At 37.3% G+C, this 13,416-nt stretch overlaps 1 protein-coding gene across 1 annotated transcript in view; it reads left to right on the top strand.

Annotated features, from left to right (window-relative positions):
* LOC115232460 overlaps positions 1-12,525 on the top strand; it is a 15,873-nt gene extending 3,348 nt beyond the window's left edge. The window contains exons 2-4 of the mRNA XM_029802343.2: positions 8,986-9,167; positions 9,353-9,463; positions 12,393-12,525. Of these exons, the coding sequence (XP_029658203.1) occupies positions 8,986-9,167; positions 9,353-9,463; positions 12,393-12,449 (350 nt within the window). The 3' untranslated portion in view covers positions 12,450-12,525. The remainder of the gene's footprint in view (positions 1-8,985; positions 9,168-9,352; positions 9,464-12,392) is intronic.
* Positions 12,526-13,416: the final 891 nt, after the last annotated feature.

Raw genomic sequence — 13,416 nt, 5'->3', positions numbered from 1 at the left:
GTCAGTTTTAGTGTACACAGCGACCATAATTGAAAACAAAAATCTAGATCACTTAGAACATCCACCACACGACTAATATGGTTTCTTGTTCTACGTTTTAAATCATCCTAGAAACCATCCCGCCATCTACACCGTTTTCAGGCAAGAGTAGGATAATTGCATGACGACCACGTGGGTCAATAGTTTGCTGTCAATTAATAAATAGAATAGGTACCATTCAATCACTTTGCTCGAGGATGGGGATATAATGCTGTTAATACAGTTCCACCCACTAGTCGTCTGCACGTTGTTACCATCTGGAAAATTCTCACATGCAACTATACATCATTACTCCCCTTGATCCCTAGGTCACACACTGATTGTGATTCAAGGACTGCAGTCTCTCCTGGCTGCGGATATTAGTAGCAATGCGTTAGAGGGCTGATAGTGACATTTTTTGTAATTTTCCGTACTGTTTTCTTCAAATCACTTGCATATTGTTTGAGCCCTTTCGTTAAGTAGAACATAATGAATTTTAAGGTGTATTAGGCCATAAATTTATGAAAGCACTTAATGATGCAAATCTCGGGATTAAAGTAGTTGAGAAAGAAGGAAACCCATCAGATCACAATAAGACATACTCTGTCGATAGGACCACCATATTAATAGATCAAACCTAAAACTAGGAATATGATATATAAGATAAAATGCATAGCGGGTGAATGTTGGAACTCTATCACATCTTGCAAAGGGAAACCGCGCACAATTTGGCTGAAAAGATGGAGGTCACTGGCAAAAATATAGAGATAGAAAACCCACATTAGTCTCTACCAATATGACGACACACTGAATAATATAATAGTCATAATTATATCGACATATCTATATGACGATACATGACGACAGATACATGAAGCTATACATATAAGAAATCGTCAGCCAATACTTAACGTAAAATGCAAAATATCAATGAGCTCCACCACAACCACCACCACTAATACTCGAACATAATCCTGCAGCATCACCACTCTATCACAGCTATATGAAGACGCGTGTGTGTCAGGTACACATGACTCCCTGTGCCATGGATGCATGCGAGTAAGCATATGAATCCAAATATGATATTGATAGACATGGTGCCAATCAGGTACCATACTAGAAGTGGTTAAACATTCTCTTCTCCCCCACTTCCTAGCCTTGTACCTATGTTGGCATGATTCGTATAACCTAAGGCATATTAGAAATGTATTTATAAATAGTAGATTATGTATTCGTGAGCGTAATACATATTTAGAAGAATTAGCAATGATCACACTACCACTATCTGACACAGATACATATGCCCTGGCATCACTATATCGTTGGGTGGATACATGTGAGTCTTAGCAGGTGTGCGTATGAATATATATATATATATATATATATATATATTTAGAGAGAGTGAGAGAGAGAGAGAGAGAGAGAGAGAGAATGAAACATACAACCAGCCAACCATGGAAATAGAAATACAATGTGTCCAAAAGAAAAGGGCGAAGGACCATCATATACGCACACTTATATACGCATAACCTTAAATTTTATAAAAAGAAGTAACAGAGACTTAAAAACAACGAGACAGACGTGGAGGAACAAAGGAATATCACTGATAGGTTAGGATGGCGATGGAAGGACAGATAGTCCAACTAGATTTTGATTGATTGATTGTTTGATTGATTGATTGATTGATTGATTGATTGATTGATTGATTGATTGATCGATTGATTGATTGAACAAACGATTATTAAGCAATCAATTAGTTGCTTGGCTCATTAGTTATGTAGTGAAATAGAAACAGTGCATGTGTTACTTATTGGCAAAATGCCTCCGCCCCAACAAAATATAGAATATCAGTTTCAACACGATCTTATTAGCAGACTGGGATGCTCTCAATCATGATCTTTCACAAGTTGATTGGGCCTTCACGCACGCATACACCCCTTCTAATATAAACACATCATGGCAGACATTTGTAGATACTGTGACAAATATATGCGCAAAACATACTCCATTAAGATCAGTATACAAATCTAAGTGCAGAACCCCTAGAAATAGAAGAACAATTATCAGAAAAATAAAATAATTAACAAGAAAATCAACCAACTGAAATACTGCCATCAGCAACGCACCCATTCGACTGCCATTGCATCACTCGAATCGAAAAAACCACGACCTCCAAAAAAGCCTGATGACCATCATTAACAGTCAAAGAGCAGCTGAATAGAGTTGGACCATTGAGAAAATAAAACTTAATCCCAAAATGTTCTTACAATTTTCAAAACAACATAAAGACGCTGTTTCCACTTTTGGTCCACTGGTTGACGAGAACAACACTCTACATGATGATGCAAAATCCATGTACGAGATACTGCAGAGACTATACTGTTCTGTCTTCAGTAACGATAATGCGTTTGATCTGGTTAGTATCAGTGATGTAAACCCTAAACTAACCATATCTGACATAACTTTTGGTGCTCCTGATATCCTAACAGAAATAGATAAGATGAAGCACAACTCGGCAGTAAGTCCCGATAAGTTCCCGGCCACTGTCCTGAAGATATGTCGACATCAAATTGCACTCCCTCCAGCTGAGCTCTGGAGAAACTCACTTGATGCATGCTACATTCCTGATCATTTTCTTTCCCAGTCTGTCGTTCCAGTCTTCAAAAAGGGAAACAAATCTCTTGCAGTGAACTACCGTCCGATTTCACTCATTTCTCATATCACTAAAGTATTTGAGAGGGTGGTGAGATCGCGAATAACTCACTTTCTCGAAGACAACAATCTGATGAACACCAACCAGCATTGTTTCCGTGAGCTTCTGCACCATTTTGATGACATCTTAAAAGCTTTGGGAGAAGGCTCCAACACTGACGTCATATACCTTGATTTCAGCAAGGCATTTGACAGAGGGGACCAGAAAATCCTGCTGAAGAAACTGTCCAGCATTGGAGTCCGTGCAAAGTTGCTGCAGTTGATAAAGTGCTTCCTGACGAACAGAACCCAACATGTTGTGTTTGAGGGAATACGATCCAGCTTAGCCAAAGTCAGTAGTGGTGTCCCACAAGGTACTGTGTTGGGCCCACTCCTCTTCATTATTTACATCAACGACATTGTAGATGTCATCAAACATTCTACATTGTAAATCTTTGTAGATGATTCCAAACTCCAAAAAGCCATAAACGGCATGGAAGAGCGAACATGCCTTCAGTCAGATTTGTTTGCTATTGTCCAATGGGCGGAAATAACAATATGCTTTTAAATGAAGATAAGTTTGATTTGATCCACTTTAGAAAACAGAAAACTCTGAAATTACCATGTGCTCTTTCCTCGGACGATTTCCTAGTGTCATCCAACAGCGCCAGAGACTTTGGAGTAATTGTTGATAACAATCTAAGTTGGAGTTCCTACGTAAACAGCAAGGTTTACTTGGCCCGTAACATGTGCTCCTGGATTCTGAGAACTTTCCGGTCTAGAGACGCCTACACCATCATCCTTCTCTACTCTACTTTTGCCCGACCCCACCTTAGATATTGTTGCCAACTGTGCCCCCCCCCATACGAAGCAACTCATTATGTAAGTAGAAGCACTCCAGAGGTCAATAACAAGAAAGATAGACGGCATGAGAGGCAATGATTATTTGGGTCGACTAAAAATAAAATCAATCTCTACTCTCTCCAATGCCGCCGGGAGCATTACATCATTTGTGTTTTGTGGAAAATATTCCATCAATATTGCACAAGTGATGCTGGCATCAATTTTAAAATCCATTCAAGACTTGGCCCCCGTGCTATCCGCCCACTACAAAAATCGAACTTGGTACACATAGCAACATTACGTCACAATTACTTTACCTCAACCGGTCCAGCTTTCTTTAATGCCATACCAAAATAGTCAAAACGGAAACGGATCCCATAAAACTCAGATGTTCACTGGACAAATTTTTTCAAAAAATCCTGAACCAACCTCATACACCCGGATATATCTCCAACAACAATAACTCCTTGCTAGAGTGGGCTACGGTGCTCCGTATATGACTAAAAGACTTCACCAGGTGGTGCTATTAGACATGGTCTGGGCCTATACTGGCCGAAACCTATCAAAGTTATATATACACGCACGCACACGTGTGTGTCTGCATGTGTATAAGAATTTATATGTACATATGTATTTGTGTTTTTATATGTATGTATGTATGTATGTATGTATGTATGTATGTATGTATGTATGTATGTATGTATGTGTTTGTAATTTTTAGTTTGTTCTACTCTAAAACTTGCCTCTGCGGGACATAACTTGATTCTGGTGTTTATTTCCATACATCCTAGTTATTCCGCGATTTAGCAAAATAGATTATAAACACTAAACAATAGTCGACTGGGTCGATTAAAACCCCTGAGGGCAGAGACCGAGGACGAGTGCAGTTTGTGACCGAAACCAGTAAGACTATAAAAGGATAAAATGAGTGCACATATAGACTATATATATACACACACACACATACGCACACACACACGCGCGCGCACGCACGCGTACACACACACATACACACACTTGTATTACTTATAAGATCTATGTGTGTAGCTTGGGAAAGTCATGTGGGCAATAAAAACACATGCCCCATTGAATGTGTTTTTCTTAGCAAACTGACACTCCCAAGACACATCTGTTTTAACACAAGATTTCACTTCAAGAGCCTTGCAAAGCAAATAGACTGAAATATACATACATACATTTTTTTTAAAATCGGCACTCCGTCGGTCACGACGATGAGTGTTCCAGTTGATCCGATCAATGGAACAGCCTGCCCGTGAAATTAGCATGCAAATGACTGAGCACTCCATATTCACGCGTACATTTAACCTTGTTCTCAGGGAGATTTGGCATGACGTAGAATGTAACAAGGTTGGCCCTTTGAAATGCAGGTACGACTCATTTTGTCAGGTGATTGGACAAGAACAACGTAAAAAAGTGTTTTACTCAATGATACAACGCGCCGCTGGGGATCGAAATCACGACTTTATGATCATGAGCCGAATACCCTAATCATTATACCATACCCTTTTATTATACACTAGCAGTATCGCCCGGCGTTGCTCAGGTTTGTAAGGGAAATAACTATAAAGCATTTTTAGAGAGTTATAAGCCAAAAAATAGCAAAAAAATGGAAAAAAAAGATGGTAAATTTTTTTTTGAGATTTAAAAAAGGTGGAGTTGCGTCCCCTAGACAGTTTGTGGTTCGTGTTTCTGATTCTCGACCCCATGTCGAATTTATCGATTTTGTTCAGAACCGGGGGAACTTTTCAAAATTTTCGCTGCGTTAGTTTTGAATTATGACATTGGGCTATGTGTGTGTCAAGTTTCATGAGAATCGGTTGAAACCCGTGGTCAGGGTGAGGGTACAAGCAAACAGACACACAGAAACACGCACAGACAAACTGCCGTTTATATAGAGAGAGATGTATACGTACATATATATTCATATATATGTATGTATGTGTTGTTGTTGTTGTTTTTGTTGTTGTTGTTGTTGTTGCTGTTGTTGTTGTTGTTGTTGTTGTCGTCGTTGTTGTTGTTATTACGCATATTCCCAGCATTAACAAGGTATTAAACATACTTAGAATATCGCTTACTTTTCTATTCCAATCTTTTAGCTGATAGTTATATTTCTGATTTTATCGAATGTTTCAAATATAATGCGAATACATATCTAAACCTTACTTTTCTCAGATTTTTATGATGTGTGAAGCTTTTGAAACTGTTTTAATGATGATTTATTGTTTGTGGCTCTAGGAAATACTATCCTTTTTGTTTTTACTGTAGACGTTTTCTTGCAATTTTAAATTGCTAGGCAACACTTACAACTGAATTAACCCTAACACAAATCCGTTATATTCAGCCAGAGCTCTGGAGTTGACTATTTCTTGTTCTGGAATTTGATACGCTGATGAAAAGAAATGCCTGCTTGGCCGAACCCCTGAGTATGCTATAGGGAGCTGATAATGAGAAGAACACGGGTTGCTCTGTTCAACTCCAGCAACTCTTACGGACCGTGGCACTTGTTGAGACAAAAGAAAAAGGTATTGTAAAATGAAGGTTCTTGAACTGAAATGGCATAACTGATGGGTTGAAGGGAATACGTGGACTGAAATTATCTTTTGTCTTGCATCATTATATACTTTCAAATTATGTAACAGTATATTGGCTGCTCCTACTTTCAGCTGGAGACAGTTTGGAAAAGAGTTGAGAAATTTTGTTGCATCATTAACGTCAACTATGGTATGAACTGACTTGTACTGTCTGGATTAGGTTGGTATCTGTTAAATGATAGTAGTAATAATATCCTGCACAATATCATCCTTGGAATCTACTATTGTTTGAATGTATTTGCATCCTCTACACGTTGATTTCTTAGGTTCTATTAGGGAGACTTTGATCAATAAGCTATATCTGACCATAACTTTAAATGGTGAGTGAGGGATATTTTGTGCCACTCCGTGACACAAAAGCAGTGAAATCTTTTTTTTCCTTAAAAAAATACAATCTATCTGGAAATGAGCAATCCAGTGAGTCTTTTTTTTTGTCACGTCGAATGACCACATAATGTCTTTCTGTTGGTTCGTAGCTACAATGGTTGTTATTTTTGTTTCGTTTATGGTCGGCCCTGACTAAACAGACCTTTGATCGAAAGCATTCTAACCAGGATCGTTCCTTCTATTGTTTCATGCACATTGTATCTAACACTACATTATCGAATGTAGTCTTACTTTACCACCATTTTAAAGAAAGTAATATGTGATTTTTTTTCGATGTTTTGTTGATATTTCTACAAGGAAGCGACTACATAAAGACTCAAATGTACGCAGGTTTTTATATTTTTGTAGAGATATTTAGTAGAAATATTATTTAAGAATGCCGTTTCCATGGTCAAAAATAACAGGAAATCGTTCACCGCAATTATCTATCCAGCTGAAGTGTCGTTGCAATAAACTAAGATCTATTAATAAAAATTAACTAAATATTTGGTCAAGCTGAAATTATAATTAGTAAGAGATAGAAAGATTAATCATTCATCTTTGTTAAATTCTTTTTCGACGTACGAATAAGATTGCGTTCATTATTTCTCCAAGAACACAGACAATTTTAAAACAACTTTTTGATAAATATTTCTTCCATTAGTTAAAGAAAAGAGGAAGATTATTTCCAAAACCTCTATAAACTTTCCCAATCTGGTAAGCATACGATTGATGTCCAGTTTGATGACTGATGGAGAAAAATATGAACGGCAAGAGGTTATTCTAGATGTGTATACTTCTGAGACAAGAGGATTGGGTAAAGTGGAAGAAAGTAAGGATGGTGTGGAAAGCGCGTGGCTTAGGGGTTAGAGCGTTTCATTCACGATCATAAGATCATGGTTTCGATTCCTGGACCGCGCGGTGCGTTGTGTTTTTGAGTAAAATATAGTCCACTCAGCTGTAGATGAGTACCCCTGCGATGGATTGGCATTCCGTCCAAGGGGAATGTTCTGATCTCGGTCACTTATAGCCCACGTAAACAGAGCATCCCTGCTGATGAGCTCTAGTGTTCAAGACAGAACACACACACTCACACATGCATGGTTTGGAAGACAAGAGGAAAAGAAACGGGTATGTCTCAATTGCTTAGGTGGACGGATGAATATGCAGTCACTTAGTCAAAAATAGAAACAGATGTAGTAACAAGAAAAATAGAGGAAAATGAGAAGAAACAGTATATCTGTTTGCAAAATGTAGATGTTTTGTTGTACAAGAATAACTGCTGTTGCCGAAATAGTATCGCGCCACCGCCACACAAGGTCACCTGATTTCCATACAGCTCTTTCTTTCTTTATATTCTTATTGAATCCAGCTCATCACCCATCATCTAAGCTCTGCGACAATCCCTTCCAAATAAAGTCAACCCTCTGGAATTCTGCCCTTGTTCATATTTTTCCTGTTACCATCAACTGGAATATTTTTGTAACATTAATCGCGTTCATCTCACCGATCCAGGAGAACCTGCGAAGGCCAGGGAAACTGCACTTCCCTTCAGACTAAACTATTTAAATAAAAACACCATATCGGTGTATATAACATATCAATGTGTGTGTGCGTGTCTGTGTGTGTGTGTGTGAGTGTCTGTGTGTGTGTGTTTGTGTGTGGGGAGGGTCTGTGTGTGTGTGTGTGTTGTGTGTGTGTGTGTGTGTGTGTGTGTGTGTGTGTGTGTGTCTGTGTGTGTGTTTGTGTGTGTATGTGTGTGTGTGTGTGCGCGCGCGCGTGTGTGTGTGTAGTCTCACATGACAACCTTTTCGGAGATGAGAACAGAATCGATGTTTTGGACGTTCTCTTCTCAGTAAGACATGTCATTTAGCTTATCCGCCTCCATAACAACTGCTTAAAAAAAGAATCCTAATTAAAACACAAATCTTTATATCTATATATATAAAAGTGAGGTTGTGTGCTGTCTGTCTCCTACGATTTAGATTCCTAACTACTCCCACATTTTGCGATGCAGTTTAACCAAAACCGGGTATCTTATAGTCGTGTTTCATATCGAGCCCTTCTGGGTATTAGCGCGCGTCTACGATGAGTTTACGATTTAAAAAAAATTTACCATCAATTTTTCCCATTTTTAATGCATTTTTGGCATATATAAGGGAAGTAACTCTCTAAAAATGTATTATTAAATCTCAGAACGTAAAAAGCTACAGTAACACCCCACCTTTGTGGTTAGCCATATTGAGATGGCTATTATACTTTACATCTCTAAAAATGCTTATATAGTTATTTCCCTTACAAACCCGAGCAACGCCGGGCGATACTGCTAGTAAGATATAAATGTTAAACAATTATCCTTTCCACGAAAAAGTCAAAACAGCGCTTATATTTGCAATGTAATACAAAGTTTTCACAGTAACCAGATAGTATTTTTTCTTTATTTCCTAATTTTTAGTCGGCGTTTCCGATAAAGAGAAAGACTACATGATAAATATGCTTAGCAAATTTGTAATCGGTCGAAGCGGAGATCAGTATTCTATAACCCATAGCTGTGAAGATCCACAACTAACAAAGACCTACATTTTCGATCTTGACGAGCCACTGGAATCGACTGATATTTTTAGTCGAAAATTTAAGGTAATATATTTTATATTGTATTTTCTTGAATTATGTTGCTGTCGCCATCGTAGCTGTAGGAATATGGCTACTCTCTAATACATGTATTCTCTCTCTCTCTCTCTCTCTCTCTCTCTCTCTATCTCTATCTCTCCCCTTGCTAATCTTTATTTTTTTCATTTTTTCTTCATTTGTTTTTGCATCAGAGCATTTTCAAATTGGTTAATCCTAACTATCTGACTGAAACCTGCACTGAATGGACTGATGGTGTTATTGAGTTAACGTACGAAATAACAGGTGATGATACCATGACGTGGGTGAGTATACTATTACTATTATGAAAGTAACTGCAGCCGAACCTGCCAGAGATGTGCACAGGGCGACGAAACTGTTCTGCAAACAATCGCCCAGTGTCTAAAAATTACTGACTTACGTAATCCCATTACGTATAAACTCTAAATTTATCGAGGCCAAGTTTGCTTTTCAAATTTAATAATAATAATGAAATTATTGTATACAGTGCTCAGGTGCAACACAACTTGTCAAAAGTGTGTATAAAGCATATGTAGTAATGTACAAATGTCTGGAAAGTGAACAGTGTATGAGTCAGATACACGCTTGCGTGTGTATGGAAGAGAGAAAATCAGGTGTAGTGTTGGCGAATCTCAGGAAGCATGGAAGTTTTGAAGGATGCAGTGCTCCGACAACTAACAACTGATGCCGGCAGTTTGTTCCATGCTTCAGCAACTCTTAGCGTGAAAAAACTGTTTCCGAAAGTTATGAAAGCTGTGCTGTTTTCTGACTTTGTAAACATGTCCACGAGTGTTAGACAGGTGGACTTTGAAAAGGTGCTCTAAATAAAATACCAGTTAGGTACACCCTATGTTAGAACTTATTATCATAATTATTATCATCATCACCATCATCCTCATCATCATCATCATCATCATCATCATCATCATCATATCATCATCATCATCATCATCATCATCATCATCGTCATCGTCATCATTATCATCATCATCATCATCATCATCATCATCATCATCATCATCATCATCATCATCATCATCACCATCATCATCGTCATCATTATCATCATCATCATCATCATCATCATCATCACCATCATCATCGTCATCATTATCATCATCATCATCATCATCATCATCATCATCATCATCATCATTTTGTTATTATTATTATTATTATTATTATTATTATTATTATATTATTATTATTAAGGCTGTGAGCTGGCAGAATCGTTAGCACTTAATCCCTTCCCCCAAATTTGAAGCCTTCTGCTTCCAGCAGAAAGAATTATTGTCATTATTACTACTACTACTACTACTACTACTTCTACTACTACTACTACTACTACTACTATTCAACATTTGGTAATTTCAGGCAAATTTCTACTGCATCACCTGCTACACCTCGTGTTGCTGGGGTGTTTGCAGCATTGTGTGTTCATTTTTGTTGTTGGGAGTCTGCAAACTCTTCCCAGTATTGTATTGTGTCAGTTTTTTTATGGGCTGTGCTGCAGTCTTTTAATTATTATTATTATTATATGAAAACACAAAACTTATTTTGATGAGTATGATGGAAAGTGTCAGCTGTCCACATCCAGCAGACTAAGGTGACATTTGTTTATTGGTCATGCTTCAAGAACCCCGCGAAGAATTCTTGTAGTTCCAAGCAATGCTGAATTTTGTAAGTGTTCTACCTTTACACTTGCACCAATCTTTTTCAAACATGTTGGTAGTTGAGTGCTGATACTTCCAAGTGCACCACTTACTATTTGTATCACGTCTACTCTCTTCATTGACCACAACTTTCATATTTCCCACTTTAAATCGTCATAGTTGTTTATTTTTACTTCTTTCACATTGATCGTGGTAAGTAATTCTAAACTGATGAATACAGTCTTTCAACAATACTTTATCAATCTGTTTGGCGAGAAATGAGCTTTAAAGCCTAATACATTGGCTTTTCACGAATATATGGGGTGGTACTAAACACCCATATTACTATATTAAGGTAAGTGACAGACATAGGGAAGCTACTTAGAGACAAATTACTAAACTGTATGATCTTCTCTGTTCCAGTACGCCATATCTGTTCACCCCTGTTAAGGTTGATGTGTACCATTGTACCACTGCGGGGAACAGATTGAGAACATTCCTATTATGTGAGCCGAGTTATAGATAGATTTGGGGTGATATAATGAATATTTTTCATGCTTAATAACTGATAAATGCAGAGTTGAAGGTTTGGTCAATATGCCATTAGTAGTATTCGAGCTTGCAGAAACCTTGCCAAAATAATCCCCTCTTCAGATCATACATCATAGAACAATGTGGTAGCAGATCTAGTGCTCGTAAGCCTACGGTCAATCTAGATCAGTCGTAAGCGTAAGACGTTTTTGATGATTGGTTCCTTGCAGGTATCTTAAAAGAAACTATCGCTTAAATGTTATAATGGGGATGACAAATAATTGGGTAAGATGCTAACAATTAACTACTTTATTTTGCCCTATTAAATATTTGACTAGTTTGGAATCCATTCTTCCTTTCGTTCCTTATGTTACCTTTCGTCAGAAAGTTAATATATTACTAGCGTCCGTTTTTAGAGATCTCAGAATGCTGTGACTTAAAAATCACGGGCATGACTCAAGACTTTTGACTCAGGACTCTTCGCAGTATTTAAGTACATTGTTTTAGAATTTGAGTTAGATTTTGACTTTAAACTTAATACCATCATTAGCATAGTTTATCGGGTTTTATATAGATACTGCCCGTTATCTAAATACACACAGTGTAGAATTCAGGTGCGCTTCGTTATTTAACAATGCTCAGATCGAGTCTTCAATAGAAATAACTATATTGATGTGTACGCATATGTAAATACATTCCAGTTGTATATTTATTAATATCTCTACGGTTAATAAGGCGTAGAGCTGGTAGAATCGTTAGCATAGCGGGCAAAATACTTAGCGGTATTTCGTCCGAGTTCTAAATTCAAATTCCGCCGAGGTCGACGTTGTCTTTCATCTTTTCGGGGTCCATAAAATAAGTACCAGTCAAGTACTAGGGTCGGTGTAATCGATTTACCCCCGAAATTGCTGGCCTTGTGCTGTCTCTACTTTTAATGTATGTTTCAGTTCGGTTTTTTCATTGATTATTTTCTACAATATCATACAAAATGTTACCACTTACTAATTGACATGTTATTACTCCATTTTAGAAATTGAACTATAAAGGACATACCAGCACCACAATCTTGAAAAAAGTTGCTTCCTAGACATCAACTAAGAACAGCTACAATTCTTTCCTTCAAAATCAAACAGAAATTGAAATAAATATTTCTTGAAACACAAGCACTTGTTTCTCTTTTCTTGAGCTGTTTGTTTTTGCTTAATTGCTTTTGTTTAGCATGGAAACCGATTTGACAGAAATGATACCTTGTTGTGTTAAATACCTTACTTACGCGTTCCTGAGTTCAAATCTTACACATTTATTTGCCTCCGATTCAATAGATAATAGATTCTTCCTTAAAAACTGAGATTTATCAGAACACAATACTAAAACAACCTGTAATGATGTGTTGTGGTAGAGACTCTGGTAAAACAACTTGCATGACTTTTTTCAATTTTAGGTCGAAGATAATTAATTTCACATAACATTCCTATTGCTTTAAGAAAAGTATTGACATCACATAATCCGGTTAAACGTAACATGAAATAGTAGTTGGGTAAGATTAGGATTCCCCAAGGACATCAATTGCATATGTAAAATGAAATAGTTTTAAATGGAATCGAAACTGATTCGCTGATTCGTTGATCAGGCAGCTTTAATTAGACATTTATTATTAACTAGACTACCCGTGACCCGTTGGGTCACTGGCGGTTCAGGTTATAAAACACTGAAGCTGATTTCAACATTGCATTGAAATGAAAGTTGATTTTATGGTGATTCAGTTAGATATTTCAATTCGCTCGTGTCATCATAGGTCTGGTTTACAAGTTCATGTTTAAGGTCTTATTGATTATTTACAGCATCTAATAGAAATAGCACTTTCGCGATAGACTTGAACTCCATTAACAGCGTTTCTTTATGGTATGTGTACAAACTTAAAAATGCAAAAGGAATTGTTATATACGTAAACGCAAAATTAATGGAAACAGTTTTCCCATTTCAGGGTTATGTTACTTTCGGAGTATTTTCCTATTAGGCACCGTTTTGGTTATTTATGAAGGTACTCCCCACCA

This window comes from Octopus sinensis, linkage group LG2 (genome assembly GCF_006345805.1).
Source record: "Octopus sinensis linkage group LG2, ASM634580v1, whole genome shotgun sequence".
In the NCBI taxonomy this organism is placed as follows: domain Eukaryota; kingdom Metazoa; phylum Mollusca; class Cephalopoda; order Octopoda; family Octopodidae; genus Octopus; species Octopus sinensis.
The sequence above is the reverse complement of the archived record's forward strand: the minus strand, read 5'-3'. Positions and strand labels throughout refer to the sequence as shown.